The following is a 19,462-nucleotide window of genomic DNA, read 5'->3' on the forward strand; positions in this document are numbered from 1 at the left end:
AGAAGCATATGCATGCTCCTTATCAGTACTTCACCGCTTTATTTGAATGGCTCGGCCGGCAATCCAGCTGATTGCATATCGCAACACTAGGGTTGCCAAGCCTCGAGGTCTACAAGGAACTTTGCGTATAATCTGCAAGAAGGGAATGTATACAATACTTTTTTATGAACAAAGATTCAATTTTTTGCCAACTTAAGAACTTTACGTTTTGCGGTGTTTTTCTGTAAGCTTAAAGTACCTTTTCTCAGTTTCTTAATTTCTTTATAGGTATTTTTATATTTGTACATGCACTTCCATCAATATAATTGCAGCGACATTTTGCCAATTAAACTAATTAAGACCTATGTAAAATAACGAAAAGGCAATGCCAATTGATACCGTTACATAACATAATTAGTTAAAAATTCAGTAGAAATTTATATTTATTTATTTTTTCGCTTTTGCCAAATTGCAGCTGCCAAGGAATCTTCATAACCGCGAGCAAAATAAACAAGGAACTTCAAGAAAGCTAAAAACTTCAGAAGAAGAATATTACAAACAAACAAAAACAAGTGTATATATGCATAAGTGTGCGCGTGGTCGGCCAACCCACACACTAACCAATCCGATTAGGCCGACAAATAGCGAAGCCAATATTTCAGCCGAACACCGGAGAAATTTCAATGTGTGCAGTGAAGTGTACGTGTTACCGTTAGACGGTTGTCGGTTGGAAAAAACGCCAGCTTCAAGCGCAGCTGGCAACAGCCGGCGTAAACAGCCACAGTGAGGCAGCCGAAATTTCAAAAATAAAAGCGAGGAAAACCTCGAAAAGTTATACAATAACCAAGCAGCACTTGCTAGAAAAAAACAACAACAAAGACGGCAATTGTAGCGTTTAACGACGAGTGATTAAAGCAACAAATTCGAAAGTGGTGTTGAAATGGGCAGGAGCAGCAACAACAACAACAGCAGCAGAATAGCAGAAGCAGCAGCAGTTGGTGATTGCATTTTTAGCAGCGGCGAAGGCAGCTACAAAAACAACAAAAGCGACAACAAACACTACAACAACGATAATAATAATAAGGACACCAGCAGCAATTGCATGCCAACGCAAGCAGCCAAGTATATAGTACAAATAAATTCCGTTGATAAAGCAGCAATTGTTGTTGTTGATAATTCGGAGCATAAACAACAAAGAGAGCGCCAGCAACAAAGGCGGAGCAAGGTGGCAAGGAAAATCGACGAAAACAAAGTGTTGATAATTAATAGCGCACAGACACAACAACAACAAAAGCAACAGCAACAACACGAGCAACAACATAAACGAGTGCAACTGCATACAAGCGCTGCCGTCAACGCCAACAGCAGCTGCTGCCACATCAACTTTGACATTCTCATAAGCAAAATAAGCACCAACATAATTGCCTTGGACGTGTTGCTCGGGGCACATACTGCGAGTATATGCAACATTGCTGAAATGGTAGCCGCGTGGCGTGTCCGGAATAGCAATCGTCGCCGCAGCGGCATTAACAAGCGTGCGAGCAACAGTTTAAACAACAACAACAACAACGGTGGCAGCAACAACTCCAACAACGCTCCGAGCATTTCCTACACGGCGCCAATGATTGAGAGTAACAACAGCTACAACAACAACAACAATAACGGCACCACAAATAATAATAACGATAACTTTGGCAGTCAAACTGGACGTGCCATTATGTCCGTTGCAACAACAATAGCCTCAACCTCCGCTTCCATGGCGCTGGCGAATATACCCAACAATCTGTTGCCGCCCGCCGGCAATGTTGACGGCTTTGACAACAACAGCACAAACAATAACTGGTCAGTCGATGGCGTTAGTTGGCCGACGTTGAATCAATCAGCGACTGACAAAGTCGATTTAATTGAAATGGATTTGGCAAATGAAACGCTGAGGTAAGTAGAAAGACACATGCACACCTATCTAGATATGTATGTGTATGTATGCACACAACTGTGGGCAAATGTGCAAGCATGACATGAACTTAGACAAATTGGAAGATGCTCTCTTGAGTTTTTCGCAGTTGAAGAGTGTTGACAGACAGACAATGTTGGGGACGCACAAAACCAACTTAGCTAATGTATTGCGATGGGATGAAACAGGGTGTTTTAACAAGTTAGTGTACATAATTTTAGACTTTTGGACAGTTAGCCATGAACTAGTACCCCAGTTTTGAAGTTATTGATCTTGTTTTGCACACCTCATTTTTTACGCTTTTTTTTGAAATTCCTGAGTTTTTTTGAAATATTAAAAACAAAAATTTTGACACGACGATTCTGCTGTGTAGGAGAACGATAATGATTAATATTGAATCGTGTTGTACAGAACTGTGAGATAATGCCGCTATCGTGGTGGAAAAAATGGTAGTTTCGAGAGAAACGCGTTTTAGAAAAGTGTGTCAATCGAAATGTCCAGACAATCTACGTCTGGGGGGCGGCCGAACCGGGCTGGGAACTGCGTCACTAAAGTAACTGTAGCTCTCAAAATAATTTTAGTTTTTAAAAATCCTTTGGAGGATATGTTCTTAAGGGTCTCAACTTTAAATATATGAAAAAAGGAATTTTTCAAAAATCTAGTGTAGAATACCCCCTTAAGGATGACGAGGCGAGTTAAAATCCGGGTGACTGTCTGTCTGACCGTCCGTCTATCCGTACAAGCAGTAACTTGAATAAAAATTGAGAAAACTTGATGAAACTTTTTTATCCGCGTTTCTTAGCAAAAAATTAAGGAAGTTCGTAGATGTACGTAAATAATTGGGCCCTTGCCACCCTCACAAACGCCGAAAACCTATAAAGTGCCAACATTGTCCTCTTCTTTAATGGCGGAGAAACCGCTTACGCGGTTATAGCCGAGTTATTCCTTTTCACTGTTTGCCGCCAATTGGAGATTCCAAGTGCAGCCGGGTTCTTCTTCATCTAGTTTTTCCAAGGGGGTGGAGGCCTTCCTCTGCTCTCCCCGGCGAGTACTGCAGCGAACATACCCCGTTGCCAGTGCACAAGGGTTCCTAAACCTTGCGCACCACCTTCTTTCGAGAACAAAAACCCCGTTTTTCCTGTACCGTCCGGACATCATCAGCTAGAAACGTCCTTTGCTATATCGAACGTCTCAGAATCAAGTTCTAACCCTGATCCTGACGTGAGATCTTTTTGGTATTATTCAAGGTCAGTTTACATAGCGTTATTAGCTTTGCGGGAATATCAAATTCAAGCAAAGCAGCATAGAGGCAGTTCTTTTTCGTGCACAGCAGTCCTCATCGTACCAGCTTTTCTTCCGAGTCAACTCTAGTAACTCGGAGCGTAAACACGTCTAAAACACTGGAGAAATGCCTTCCGTCACATCACATAATGATGGATCTGGTTTGTGACTTTTCGATACGGAGACAGCCAGGTAGTTTTATGAATTTTCTTATGCTGAAATCTAACCATATTTCGGGGTCCAGCGAAGTCGATCAGCCAAAACTCATTTGAGGATGTTTCATCATGGAGGCTGAATTTAGCCACCGTTGTGCTAAGGATTTTTCTTTTGCTCATCCTGACGTTAAAGTTACCAAGCACGATTTTGACATCGGGGCGGGGCAGCTCTCATAGGTGTGCTCCAAGCGCTTATAATATACATCTTTGGTCATGTCGTTCTCCTCTTCCATCTAGGCGCGGATGCAAATCAGAGATGTGGTGAAGAACTTCGCTTTGATGGAGATTGTGGCTAGCCGTTCCTCCACGTGGTGAATGCCAGTACTCGGTGACGGAGTCTCTCTCCCACCACGAATCCCACACCGAATTTTCGTTTCTTTGTATGTATGTAGTAAATGCCACAAGGACATACTCGTTTAACCCGTCCATGGCACTTCTTGGATGGTGAAACGAGTAAGTGATGTCAGCCTTTACTCTTACGAGGACATCAACCAACTGGGAGGCGGCACCTTCCTCATGGTCTCTCATCCGGTGATGTTTTGAACTTTTCAATAGGGGGTGTTTTTATACACGGCGGATCCCAAACCCAGCGCGCAACCCACGACTTCTCACTTTAGCTCGCCTTCAAACGTATGTCTTTTGGCTACCAAGAGGATACTTGGTCTAAGACCAGAAAACGTTAGCTGCTTGAGGCATATGTAAAAGAAATCGTTTCTGGCCACTCTCAAGTGAATGGCGCTCAAAGAACTTTCCTCTCTTTTAGCCATGGCTCCATCCTCCACCAATGTTTGTATCACACAAAAATAGTCGAGCTAGATATAGAGTTATATATATATATATAAATATATATATATGGATAGTCAAAAAAGTCTTTTCGTATGTTGTCTATTGTAATCATATATCCCCACTGCTACCAATCTCATAATGGAAAAAGTTACAACTTTCAAAAAATGAGTGAAAATAATAAAGAAATTTGATATACATATGTACTCGTACTTGTATTTTAAAATTTTTGTAAAAAAAAGGAAGAATGCCACGCAAGCCATCAATGAAATTTGTGAAGTTTACAGAGACGATGCTGTATCAGTTCGTGTAGCACAACAATGGTTCGCTCGCTTCCGTTCTGGAAATTTCGGTGTGAAAGCTGCACCTCGCTCTGGTCGACCTATCGCTGAAATGATGAAAAAGATTGACCAGTCACATAAGCAGTCATGCCATCGCTAAGGAACTTAACATTCATTATCAAACGGTTTTGAACCATTTAAATAAATATAGTTTAAAAAAACTAAAAAACACGCTTTTAAAGCATATCAAACTAAAAAGTGAAAAATAATTCTTTGTATAAACTAACAATAATAATGAAGGAAAAATTCCTGCATTATTGTGAGAAAAGCGTGGGGTACTTTATGACATATTTTTCATATTATCGCGCTCCAACGCTATTATTCACAATATGCAGGAAATTTTTTCCTTTATGTATTATGTTGTTTAATTACAAAGAAACTTATTTTTATACTCTCGCAACAAAGTTGCTACAGAGAAGTATTATAGTTTTTGGAGGGGCACATTAACGGTTTGTTTGTAAGTCCCCTAAAAACTAAAAAGAAGTTAGATATTGGGGTTTATATATACCAAGAGTGATTCCAGGGTGACGAGTAGAGTTGCAAGATCCGGATGTCCTGTCCTGTCCGTCCGTCCGTCCGTCTGTCCCGTCCGTCCGTCCCGTCCGCGCAAGCTGTGAACTTTATTAGAAATTGAGATTATCATGACTGAAACTATGGTAACCTTATTTCCCTTGGCTCCATAAAGAAGGTTAAAGTTAGAAGCTTGGGCAAAATCGGTCCACTGTCCACGCGCCACAAAAAAAAGGCCGGAAAATTGCCGGCACCGAAAACCTAATAAAAAGTCATAACTAAGCAATAAATACAAGATATTAAAATGAAATTTGGCACAAAGGAATCACTGAGGAGGGCATAAATTTGGACGTAAATTTTTTTGGAAAAGTGGCGTGGCCGCCGCCCCCTACTAAGTTTTTTTGTACATATCTCGGAAACTACCGATAGGCCAGGTGTCAACTAAAACTCTATGGAGTCATTTCTTTCATGCATTTTCCATATACAGTTTTCGAAACATGGAATAAAGCGGATAATAAACCCCAGGCTCCCACCCTCCCATACAAAGGTTATGTTGGATAATCACTAAAAGTGCGTTAAAACCTGCACTAACAAACACACGTCAGAAACGCACAAAATTTTACAGTCGTAAGAAATGCAGAAGGAAGCTTCAACCCAGCCTTTTTTTAAATAATTGAAAATGGGCCTTGGACGTCGCCCACTTAATTGACCAAAAACCATATCTCAGGAACTACTCGACAGGATTTCCAATGAAATTCGGTATATCATACTACTATCCTTAAACATATATATATACATATACGAAATATGGGGGAAATCGGTTCAACAACCACGCCTTTTTTTTCCAATATAACGCTATTTATGAATTCTCCTGATGCCCTGATGCCTTTCTCTGTATGATACAATATATGTAGACAATAGGGAACCAAAATAAAACAAGTAAGGAAGGGGCTATAGGTTCGTGTGTCCACCGAACATTTTATAACTACTCTCGCATGATAAAGTCGATACTTGAGATTGATATTTCATTATCCGTCATTTACAATATTTTTTTATTTTGAAGGGGGGGAAAGGTTCCTAATTGTATACATAGATTGTATTATAACAGAGGAAGGTACATTCAGATGGCATTCAAAAATAGCGTTATATTTGGAAAAAGGCGTTGGTTTTTGAATCCGATTTCCCCCATATTTCGATATATGTCATATATATGTTAAGAGAGTATTATATACCCGAATTTCATTGATATCTGTCGAGTAGTTTCCCTTGATATATGTTATTGGTTTTTGGGTCCTAAGTGGGCGACGCCCAAGCCCAATTTTCAATTTTTAAAAAAAGCCTGGGGTGCAGCTTCCTTTCTGCTATTCTTCTGTAAAATTTTTGTGTTTCTGACGTGTTTTGTTAGTCCGGTTTTAACGCACTTTTATTGATTTTTCAACATAAACAACAATGTGATCTTTGTATGTGAAGGTGGGCGTGGTTATTATCCGATTTCTTCCATATTTCGAACTTGTATATGGGAAATGCCTGAACGAAATGAGCTCCATAGAGTTTTTGGTTGACATGGCTTATGGTAAGTTTTCTCGAGATATGTACAAAAAACTTACGTAGGGGGGGGGCGGGCCCGCCCACTTTTTCTCAAAAAAATTACGTCCAAATATGCCCCTCCCTAATGTGATCCATTTGTGCCCACATTTCATTTTACTATCTTTATTTATTTATTGCTTAGTTATTGACTTTTTATAGGTTTTTCGGTTTTCAGCCATTTTGTGGTCTTGGCAGTGGACCGATTTTGCCCCCTCTTCGAACTTTACCTTCTTATGGAGCCAAGAAAATACGTGTACCATTTTCCAGTTTCATCATGATACTCTATTTTTAACTCAAGTTACAGCTTGCACGGACAGGACGGACGGACGGACAAGCCGGACGACACGGACAGAGGACATGACATCCGGATTTCAACTCTACTCGTCACCCTGATCACTTTGGTATATATAAACCCCTATATCTACACTCCTTTTAGTTTTAGGAACTTTACAAACACCCGTTTATGTGGAACACAAACATTTAATACTCTCTTTAGCAACTTTGTTTGCGGAGAGTATAAAAATAATGTAAATGGCGGATAATGGCAATCTCAATTATCACTTTATTCCATGCGAGGAGTAATAAAATATGTTTCGGTGACACCCGAACTTAGAGCCCTTCCTTAGCTTTGTTCCACCTTTTTCGTTTGCTATGCTTTAAAAGCGTGTTTTTTAGTTTTTTTAAACTAGATTTTAATTTTTTACATTTTTTAGTTTTTCTTTCTATGATATTTGCCAATAATTGGTGAAATGTATACACGAATATAACTTAAATCGTTTTCTCCGCCATTAGATTCGGTGACAATTTTTAAAAAGCTCACATCGACGTGACAGCCAAAGTTAAAAAAAGGAGTTTTCTACTACAGTTGCTTCTCGGAGGCATTTTGAAAACTAGAAGAGAAAAGAGAAAATAAAAAATTTCATCGTCTGAAAGTACTCACCACCAGAATTTTACACTAGTAAAATTGATAGACTTCAACTTCTCTTTTCCATTATATCCAATATATTACTAATTTAAAGCCAGAGTCCATAAGACCACAAGCAGCATAATTCACCAACTGCGTGTTCTATGCGACTCTTAATATTTCAACATATTCGTTAACATCTTAGCTATTCCATATAAACATAATGCACATCTTAACCCATGCCTGGCTTGTCATATCACGTCTTTAACAACTAACGGTATTAGTGCGTAGTTATGACAATCGCAAATCTCGCCGTCAAAACCGGCTGTCGATACGAGTTAATCCGTCATAAATATGTATGTATGTATATAATGTATTATATATTCGACTGCGGCTTCGCTGTGCACACATACTAGGTTATCATATAGTGTAGGGTAGTAGTTGGAGGCATACGAGTATGGTATGTGAGTCACCACCGAACTTCAAAAGAATGCTGATAGACTTCCACAGAAAAATATAAATGGATGTTTTGCAGATTAACGTGAAAAATATCTTTGCGGTTTCTGCGGGAAATACATAATACAGGATGCAGCGACACCTATAGCGGCCGAAGAACTATTAAAACCCCTGCTATTATATTTGAACTAATCAAGTGTTTATTTATCTTTCCAAGACTTTTTCGAGAATATCAACCCATATAGCGGTGATTTTGGCCAGTACGTTTAAATTTCCTTAAAATAATAGCGTACAATTTACATTTTCAAACAAGTCAAAAAATTGATGTCAGTAGTATTCTGATCTGCAGATCTTAGTGAGTACTGAACGTCGGAAACAAGTTCAAATCATTCTGCTAAATGTGGAAACATTCCGTGTCTATTCACAATAAAATGCCCTGCACATTCTCGGCAACATTCTGTCATTATCATCATCATTCATCATCATCATTCACAAGCGTGAATGCCAGGACTTTCCGACGGAGTCTCTCTCGCACCACAAATCCCATACCGAATTTGCGCTCGTTTATATGGCCACTGAAGACCTACTCGTCTCAGTCCTTGCTACGTCCATCTCACTTCTTGGATGACAGTGATGTCAGCTTTTACTCTTGCGAGGACATCAACCAGCGACAGCGACGCCTCCCCAATAAGGGATCTAGGACGTGAACTAAAATCGTAATCCTTAACGCGTTTGCCGTGGTTGGCATCAAAAGGGGGTCTCTCATCCGAGGCCGTTGTGTTCTTTTTATTGGGGGTCTTCTGTTACTTGGCGGGTCCCAAACCCAGCACCCAACTCTGAGGAGGGATGATTCACCTTCTTACTTTAGCTCGCCTTCAAACGAATGTTTTTTGGCTACCCAGACGATACTTTGTCTAGAACCGGAAGAATTGAACTGCTTGAGCCATATGTAAAAGAATCGTTTCTGGCCACTCCCACGTGAATGGCGATCAGAGAACTTTCCTCATTTGCGTGAACTTCTACACATGACTCCATCCTCCTTCCAATAAATGTCTAACCAACTTATTCGTCCAATAAAAATATGCAATATTTACATAAACGATGACGCACCCTGTACATACATATATATATTTTTGACGTTTAAGCACCAGCCAGACATTCGTCGAAGTGTATATAAAATAAACGTGACATTGTTCACTAAAATACGGTGTAAGAGACGAGATACCAATTTGTTTCGTTAGAATTGCGAGTTCTTTTATGTAACATTTTAAATTTTCTGCAGAAATTCAGCTATGCGAAAGAAGTGTTGAAAATACGATAGTATACCAAATAAAAAAAAATAAAATTTAGTTTAATTGTGAAAGACGTCTGTGAGCGTTCAAAGTTGCCTCACAAATAAAAAAAAATTGGTATTCAAAATCTGGTGACCAAATTGTTTGAAATGAGACCTGTCACCACTAATTTATTTGGAATTAATCTCAACTTTCGACCAATATTAAAAAATGTAATCGTCATCAGTCTTCAATTGTCCAGCCTTTGAAACACCTGGGAAATCTTGCCTTCGGCGAACCAGAAGACATAGCCGAAACTGAGATAAAAGCGCTTTGTCGACTTGTAAGCGTCTTATGAATTTTCGAATCTATTAAACGTGTTACAACTGAACATGAAACCCCTATAGACGCGCAGAGCTTCGAACTTAAAATGTATAATCTCATCAACCCGGAAATAATAGCAGAATCATATCCAGCCATAAAGCAACACTGCAACCTGCTTCTCGATTTCAGTGAAACAGAAATTGTTTTGTACCGAAAGTACATCTCTGGTATAGAATAAACGCCTATGGTTCTGATAAGCCACATCTACTTCATATATAATTCTATTCGAAACTAAACTCAACCTTGAAACTTTTAACTGTAATATTAAAAAGATTTAAGAGTTAACAAAGTTTTAGTTCTGCATTATTTTGACTAACTTATCAGTTATGTCAAAGTCTCTATTTTTGTACTTTGAGACCTTTTGACAGCAGCAGTGACTTCGGTTTTTAGAAAGGTTCTGACTTAGTAAACAACTTTCGTGTTACCACCCTAGTACAAATCTTCCAACAGAAACATATAAATTTATACCAAAATCTTATTTACAACAACAGTTTTAATTTGATTACTTTCTTTACAATTGCAGTTCTGCTTATCCTGCGCTAAGACGTTACCATGGCGACTATGATGTCTCGTATATAGAGAGAATAAATCCATTTTGGTTGCAATTCGAACCGCCAAGTACCCGCACCTACTACATTATGGCCATAATCTATATCATCATATCAAGCATCGGTTGCCTTGGCAATTCACTGGTCATATTTATGTTTGTACGGTAAGTCTAGGCGCACACATACACATGTATACACACATAAAATACCCAGCAGCCCAGCAATTATAAAAATTCACATAAAAAATATTATATCCTAAAAAAGCAATTCATTAGAGAAAATAGTTCTTACAAATAATTCAGTAGGAACTTGTAAAACATTTTCTGAGTCAAGACACATGCTTTTAGTTAGGCCTAACCGTCAAAAGGCAGATTTACGTAGGTGCATTATCGAGTGAAGCTAGCAAACATTCTCAAAAGTAAACCATTTGGAAGGCACACGAGCTTGATACCACTTGCCACAAACCAGGAATCGGCCTTGGCAGTGGTCCGATTACACCCATCTGCGAACTCGTACTTTTTTTATCCAAGGAACGCGAATAAAAAGTTTCATCAAGATATATCTATTTTTACTCAAGTTACAGCTTACATGGACGAACGGATAGACAGACAGCCACCCGGATTTCAACTCGTCTCGTCATCCTGATCATTTATATATACATAACCCCATATCTATCTCGATTATTTTTAGATGACACATGCAACCGTTAAGTGAACAAAACTCTGTAGCATCATGTTGGAAGAATTAAGAATTTTTATTTTTTTTGGTGTGATAAAATCTAATTATTAAATGTTATGTTATGACCTAACCATACTGGGCGACCTATTCGTTTTTAGTAATGTCAGATAGAGGTTCAGTTTAATTTGAAGTGAAGTATTCGTCATACCGGACGTCAACGCTTTCAGCGAACTTTATGAGCGACCGGATATCTACATACGTTTGATACTTTGTCTAGTCCTTTGAACTTCGAAGCTCCTAGATACTTAAGATGAGTTCGAGATAGTGCTGAACACAGGCATAGGTGGTGTTCCAGCATCACTCTCATATCAACTTCCCTGCAATTTTTACCTGTATCGTCAACACTTATGCCCATCCGGCTTGCATGTGATACCAACAGTTTGTGATTTTTCATGATTGCAACAACTATCTGGCAGTCCCTTCGAGACCGTATGAGAAAGAAGCAAGCGATTCTTGTCGTGAAACGTCTTTAAAATCGCGCCGAAACAGATGGGTACCAGGTTTAAAAAGTGGACCGTAACGAAAAGGTCTATATCATCGTACCTTAATCATTAAAAAACTATTATTCTTAGAAACAAAAATGTGGTGTGAATATTTCGCTTATATTGTCAGCTCGCTGTTATGACATTGAGTTCGTATCGGGGCCGAGCGGGGCGGAGGGGTAGGCATACTGCGTTAACTGTTTTGATATGTCGGCCTTAGCTCGTGCAAGAGCCAGCCAGAAATATAAATTACAGCTATCGATACAAATAGGGGGCTATAGGCTACGCATAGGTACCCCAATGTCCAGCGCCGAGCGAGCGAAACGGTTTCGGGAAAGTCGCAAAGCTGCTGCCGCCGACCTCGCGCGTACCTCTACCACTGGAATAGATATACTTATGGACATAACGAATGAACAGACGATCGATATATCTATTGGATCTGCCACGGAACTGAGAGATGTCAATATCAGTAAAAGTGAAACAATGCAAAATCATTGGCGTTCAGCCAGTTATTTGTGTAGTAAAATCTTAGCTTGTCCTTTTCAAGCCTATAACCCGAACAATGACTGAGCATAACATTTGGATATCTCCTCCCAAAACAATCAGGCAACTGAATAGTAAAGTCTTTTCCTGGAAAATTATGCTAGTTGACTTGCAAACACTGTTCAGTTCGTTTCGAAAGCACACATACCATTCACACCTTAATGCCAGAGAGAATAAATGTCATCACTATGTGTGTAAGGGCTTTAATGAGGCATGACTATGAAATGTCGAGGTGAAATTGTGACAGTTATGTACATATCCCAAACTGATTGCCTACGAACGAGGTTTGGTAAAGTGCTGAATATGCAATTTACATATGTATATATATATGTATGTATGTAATGTTACGGTGGACAATGGCATATTTGCTGTCGTTTGCACAATAGAGGAATTTGGCATAAAAAGGGATGCCAAATATAACCTGCTGATATTGAAATTAATAAATTGAGAAACAAAAGATTTTATACCGTGAATAGACAATATAGAGTTTGGCACAAAGTTTGTAAAACCTAGAAGAGAGCGTCGGAGTCCCTGTAAGGAATACCTATATATAAATGATCAGCGTGACAAGTCAATTTGGCCATGCCTGCTTATCTGTCCATCTGTACATAATCGTGATATAGTCCTTAAGTTTTTGAGATATTGCTCAGAAATTTTGTGTAGGACTTTTTCTCCCAAGATGCTGCTCATTGGTCCGAACCGCTGATATCGGACCACTATAGCTATATGGATGGCTACATACAAAGTGACCAATCAGAATCTGGTCTTTCTACGCAAAATCTTTCATTTGACAATGTACTCGTATTTTCACGAAATTTGACATATGGTAGATTGTTATCCAAGACAACGAAGAAATAGTTCAGCTCGAACCACTATAGCATGAAGCTGCCATTTAAATAGCCCGATCAAAGTCAAGATAAAAGTTCTCATTAAAGATATTTTACTTTATTATATAGCTAAGTAACCTTAACACAACTTGAGGGCTCTTTACCATCTGATCAAAATTGACTCGGACTGACCCATTTAAACTGGGCGCGCTTACATACCAAGTCAATACATTTTTTTCCTATATTAGTAAAGAAGCCTTGGCATGTATTGTTTGGTTGGGGTTTTCCTCCTCAGTCTGTAATTATTCAAAAATTTTCCCTTTCAAATATATTATCAGTCATAATATTTTCGAGTTCGTTTGTTGAAATAAAGAGAGACCTGTAGTTAGTAGTCACTCATGTCATATTCTGAGAATTCTAAGCTTTTATTCCAACTAAATTACATCAAATATAAACTTGTACATCAAGCCTTAACATTCCGCTTTGCATTGGTTGACATTACCCACAAGATAGCTATGACTATAACTATTTCCATGTAATTAGCTGCATATTTCCCTTTAATACGAATATCAATGGTATATACGGTATGTAAAAGTAATATCTCACAAGTGGTTTCAGCTATTCACATTCGTACTCAGCTTTGTCTTACAGGGAGAATATGAATGAGCGAAGGGTAAATAGAAGGTGGCGGATTGCAGTGTGTAAAATTTCTTAAATTTCCAAGTAGAGCCCGAATGTAGACTCTGAGTTAAGATAAATAATGTTTTCGGAATACCTGTTTACCTCTGAAAGTACAAGTATAATACTTATTTACCAACTAAGAGTTTGTATCATATATGTATGTTATAAATTATCCAAAGCCTCTATATTTTCTCTTATATTTTAACGTGTAAACGCATCGAAGGTTTATAGTCAGGATTAAACGGAATAGGTCAGTCGATGCCGAATGTTATTGTAATACCTTGATACTACATATATACTCGCATTTGAGAACTAAAAATAGTTGGTATTCTATATTATGAATAAAGACAAAATATATTTTTTTTTTCATTTTCTTAATCAAGTGCAGACATATCTGGGTCGAGAACACAAACCTTCGCCAGTTGCCTTTATCTTTTGAGATGTGACGCCAGTCGCACATCCCATGTGCAGTCATGTCGCTATGCACTTTTTTTTTTGAGTTTGGAGGGGGAATCTTCGAAAGATACCATCTTTTTTCCGGACGGTATGCACGATTCATATTGGTCGCTGCAACACTACTACTACTACTAACACGATACGTACTAAGGCCTTAATTTCATCGACATTGCTTGTTATGTGCCACGTTAGGCAGTACATCGTGAAGCCAAGCGTAGCCATTCGGCTCGTCAGTCACGCCATTCTGGTCTACTCCTCACTCATTCTTCTCATTTCGCTCCGTTGCCACTCTTTTCTTCGTAGATCTTTTAGAACTATAGTAAACCACGCTCTCACGCTATCGATTCAGTCATAAACTGCACTTTGTTTCCAGTGTCACTCGTTCTGTTGTCACTATCTCCAGATCGGTTCTCTCCTTCTCATCCGCTGTTGTCGCAGAAGGAGCAATTCGTCCCGCCGTCATAACCATATTTGTTGAGATATTTTCTGAAACACCGTGTCCCGTCAAAAAGTGTGTCACGCAGAAACTCGTTTCTCCATGTTTTCTATCTAACCATGCTTGTACAGTTTTTATTAGCCTGTTGTAGCCGCATACCATCGTTGTTGCTATCCACTTGGTCCATTGTATGCGTTGGCGACGTCTGCTGTCCATCCATGGGTTTCGAATCGAAAGAGCTTTTCACTGGAGCATCACCTTTATTGCATTTTTATGCGCTTAAATATATCCATGCCGCTGTAGAACTCACAAAGTTCGTGGTTCAATCTTCTTCGATATATATCGCTCACGGAGACGGCTCCAAAAATTAGGCTCCAAGTGCTTTTTCATCTCGTTACGTCAACGACCATGTTTCCGCGCCGTATAATAGGTCGCGAATAATATGAAACTTATAGAGCTTAATTTTTGTTCGTTAAGAGAGGGACCTGCTTTTAAATTGCCTACCGATCCTAAACTAGCACCAGTTGCCAAGGGTTATTCTGTACTTGATCTCCAGCCTAAGATTATTGATGTAATTATGCTGGTTTCGAGAAGTAAAAAGTCTTCAACTTTTAAAATAACTGCCAACAGTGACTAGTTTCCCAGACACGAGCAAGCTTTGGATGTGACCTCCAGGTTCTTTGTCTTGCATTCATTCACCACAAGACTCATTTTCCGAGCTAAAAGAGACTGCGCTTGTCAATATCATCTACGTACTCCAGTAGCATTGTACTTTAAAAGTAGACAGTACCACTGCCTTATGAGTTTCGCAGGGATACCAAATTTAGTTATGGCGTGAAATAGACTGCTTCTGTCAGTGCTGTCGAAAGCGGGTGTCGATCTGTTTTTGAAGATCTTCCCCAGTACTTGACGTATTATGAAACTTGGCCTGTGATGGATTTGCCAACACTGATAAGGTCCAGTCAGTTTATTTACAATTGGCTTAGGTCTTCAACAAAACTTTATCTTATATACAATAATTAGCGTAGATTGTGCTCATATTTGAATCATTGGCCATTCTTCCTACCAAATGCTTAGTAGAAAGAACAAGCGTATTTTCAGCTCCTTGTCGTAGCCTTCTAACAGCTCGAGCGATAATCAGTCGCCACTTAGCGCTTTGCTGGAACATCTGTATGTGATTACATAAAGCGTTCAAATTGTATCAGCTATGCCCGTTGAAATTTAGATAAAGACATGCCCACCTCTCAAAAAATAGTATGGTTCAAAACTGCTATAATGGTTTACGTAGACTAAATCATTAGCTGCTCCGAAGCTATAATACATACTTTAGCAAGTGTTTTTGATTGGTACAAATTATTCAAAGAGGATCGAGAACGCATTGACTACGAACCACGTTCAGTATGGCCATCAACATCAACTGATTATCAACAATTCAATAAAATAAAAGAATTGGTGCTTGAGAATCGACTATTGAGATCTTAATAGCATCGTTGGTATAATCAATAATCAATTTGAAAGATCATTTGGGTCTAAGAAAATTGAAAGCACAATACTTTCAAAATCACGTCAAAAGTCAAGGTTATGTTGACTGTTTCCTTCAATTATAATTATCAAGGGATTACTTTGAGCGTGGCGACATAGACTTTGAAGAATAAATTAAGAAGTTTAATATAATATTATGGACAAAGTCTTACTATTTTTTACTCATAGTAATATATACCTTTTGGTATCTCTGAAATTTCTTTCTGAGCGTTAAAACTTTGGGGACAAACTTAATATTGTATATACATACATATGTATACTATTTCATTTCTAATATTTTCATAACCAATACTAGTTTCCAACATCTTTCATCTTTTTGTTTTTCAGCTGCAAATCATTACGCACACCGGCCAACACATTGGTCATCAATTTGGCTGTGAGTGATCTTCTCATGTTAATGAAATGTCCCATTGCGATCTTTAATAATTTTAAGCAGGGTCCAGCACTTGGTGATATTGGTAAGTGTGCAATATAAAAAATATTTTTAATTAGATAATAGAAGTTTTCAGATATACTTAAAATATAATATATGATTAGGCCGATTCGATATATTAATCGAAAACATAATTACATTGAGATGTTAATTGAAATCATTGTCATTTCCGCTCTCTTTCTCTTGACAGGTTGTCGCATTTACGGCTTCGTTGGCGGTCTCAGTGGCACCGCATCAATAGGGACTCTAACTGCCATAGCACTCGATCGGTACAATGTAGTCGTACATCCGCTCGACCCGCTGCGCAAGACGGCCAAAGTGCGTTCCGCGTATATAATCACAATAATTTGGATTTACAGTTTTGCCTTCTCCATTGTGCCAGCGCTAGATATTGGCCTATCTGTGTATGTGCCGGAAGGTTTCCTCACCACTTGTAGTTTTGATTATCTGGACAAAGGTGTGGGACCGCGCATATTTATGTTCTCATTCTTTGTAGCCGCTTGGTGTGTGCCATTCGGCATCATTTGTTTCTCATACTTCTACATACTGAAAGTGGTGTTCGCCGCCAATCGTATACAATCCAGCAAAGACAAAAATAAGACTGAACAAAAATTGGCGCTTATAGTGGTGGGCATAATCGGTTTGTGGTTTCTAGCCTGGACACCGTACTCCATCGTTGCTATGATGGGCGTTTTTGGCAAGCAAAAATATCTAACCCCACTGGGTTCCATGATACCGGCACTCTTCTGCAAGACTGCCGCCTGCATTGATCCGTACTTCTATGCGGCGACACATCCGCGGTTTCGCATGGAATTCCGACGTCTGTGGCTGGGACGTGGCCACTTGCGACGCAGCTCGACGACGCGCTCCTCATATCTGACACGTTCGTCAACGCGCCGTTTACGAGTTATCAGCGATGTGGACGTGCGAAATCGCAGCATTGAAAATGCGAAAAAGCAAAATAATTTGCAGGCTCTGCAGGAAGTGACAGAGGAGAACGATGAGGATTATGACTTTTCAATACCGGGAAATTTTAGTGACGGCATAGAGCAAAGCCGTTTTTAATAGAAGGTGGCACATATTTTTAAATGTAAATAGGTCAGTTGTTATAGTCGCAGAATAATACTGTTATACACAGAAAAACCCGTTAGTTTATTAAGTATATGAATACTCGTATGTAGCTATATGTATGTTGGAAGGTGTGTAGGTAAAATGTGATTTATGAACGCGCAGTTTACGTATGTATGCATTCTTAGCCTCAGATAATAAACTAGTTTAAATAGAAGTAAGGTACACTGAGCTGGTACTCTGTAACCACGGTTTACGTTAGGCTAAAGAACTACAGAACCACCTGAGTATATGCTATATAAACGTATGTTGTATAAGAATCTGTTGGTTCTTGTAGAAAATTCTATGGATAAATTAGAAAATCTCAGTTAAATCATTCATGGAATTTATTTGGATATAAGGAACGTATTTTTAAGAGATTTTCAGGCTAAATTAGGGAAATAGTAGCGCTATTAAATTTAATTCATACTTACCATAATGAACGATGAAGCTCTCGTAATTATTAAAGACAGATGAGACTATTAGGTTAGTAGACGTCATAAAAAGTCCTCATAAATAAGTTTGACAACAGTGTGATTGATGATCAATGAACATAATTTATCATTCAGTCCTATACTCGTATTAGTTTAAGTATAAAAATACTTAGATATAGAAAGCCTCCAGTCGTTGCGTAAGGTGTTACCATATTACATATTAGAAGATTTGTTTTGATGTGTCTAGGCAATATAATTATTTTCATGATCTATGTTACAAACAAGATGACAACAAGATACAAAGTCAAAATAAATAGGATTGCTTCATCCACTCAATGGAAAAGACTATAGGAAGATGATCGGAATACTAACCGGTCTGATGGCGACACACGCCTGCAGAATGGGCTGACAGATCTAGAAGACTGCTGGGAATGTCTAAAGCAAGATATTGGGGAAACAATAGAGCATCTCTACTTCACTTCTGTGCACTTGTCCCGTATTGGCAAAACTACACTTTAATCATATAGGATCCCACGGTATGAAACACTGGAGGATGTATCGATAGTAAGGCCACAGAGTCAGAAGAAATTCTATTCAGGTGAAGGCATTCTTAAGATGGATTCATGGATTCAGTAACTGAACTAAACACCCACAGACACCCTAAAACTGGCCTACCAGATTAACTAACTTAACCTAAGGTTCTATATGATATTAATAAACCATTTAAGAAACTTTTGGTGAAAGATGTATTCTCATAGGTATCTCACTTGATAGCACCTTTTCATAGTAGGTTTCAGGTTTTCAGATGAGATCTGTCTAAACATAAGTTTAAAAGCTAAGTACATGCCCTTGCTGTACAAAATAACGACAAACCCTACCGTCATTAGAGGATATAAGTATAAGGTCTAGTAAAAAAAAAGCATCTGAAATGTGAATATGGACCTGATATTGTAATTCCGATGTCAAAGATACACCACGCTCTAGAAGAGCAGTCGTCGAGAATATCGATAAAATAATGGAAATCAAGTCCGACCGCCATGTAAGCACTCTTTTGACTGCCCCAAAGCTAAACATTGTACAAAAACCGTTTGGTACCATTTAAATAAGGCTGGATATAAAAAGAAGCTCGATGTAAATGAGAAGAGGTAATGAAAAAAACCTCATGAACCAAATTCCAATCGATCCGAATCGCAAGAAATCGATCCCTTTCGGAATCATTGCCAAGGCAGGATATATTTTCAGGAAGGGTTTGCTTAATCGACTAAGATAAGATAAGACTACACTGGTGAAAACTAAGATAAGATGAGATAAATAGGTGAGAACAGCTCGTGTATGGTATAAGGACCCACCACGAAGCCTTCCTCGCGTCCTACCATGTTAATCGGAGAGGCCGAGAGACCGAGGAATGAACTGGCTCATGGCTATACTTTTGTGACTGGCACCAAGACGAGGTGCACTTGGTTACACTCCGCTAGATTATTCAGCCGTTCTCTACACTCCTGCACAAGTAGCGATTGGATCTTATAGGCAGAGACTACATCAAGTGCCGCTTGACTGTCGCTGGTTATAC

At 38.9% G+C, this 19,462-nt stretch overlaps 1 protein-coding gene across 1 annotated transcript; it reads left to right on the plus strand.

Moving 5' to 3' along the window:
* Window positions 1-689: 689 nt before the first annotated feature.
* Window positions 690-18,504, plus strand: LOC105225060 (neuropeptide SIFamide receptor). The gene is made up of 4 exons (XM_011203379.3): window positions 690-1,914; window positions 10,189-10,377; window positions 16,246-16,376; window positions 16,542-18,504. The coding sequence occupies exons 1-4, from the start codon at window positions 920-922 to the stop codon at window positions 17,414-17,416; spliced, it is 2,190 nt and encodes a 729-aa protein (XP_011201681.3). The 5' UTR covers window positions 690-919; the 3' UTR covers window positions 17,417-18,504.
* Window positions 18,505-19,462: the final 958 nt, after the last annotated feature.

Source organism: Bactrocera dorsalis, chromosome 5 (assembly GCF_023373825.1).
Source record: "Bactrocera dorsalis isolate Fly_Bdor chromosome 5, ASM2337382v1, whole genome shotgun sequence".
NCBI classification, from domain to species: domain Eukaryota; kingdom Metazoa; phylum Arthropoda; class Insecta; order Diptera; family Tephritidae; genus Bactrocera; species Bactrocera dorsalis.

Bases quoted from the DNA above. Each gene is read 5' to 3' on its own strand.
- LOC105225060 (XM_011203379.3), top strand. From the start codon at position 920: ATGGGCAGGAGCAGCAACAACAACAACAGCAGCAGAATAGCAGAAGCA. The intron at 1,915-10,188 runs GTAAGTAGAAAG...TTACAATTGCAG, and splicing joins TTGGCAAATGAAACGCTGAG to TTCTGCTTATCCTGCGCTAA. The intron at 10,378-16,245 runs GTAAGTCTAGGC...TTTGTTTTTCAG, and splicing joins GTCATATTTATGTTTGTACG to CTGCAAATCATTACGCACAC.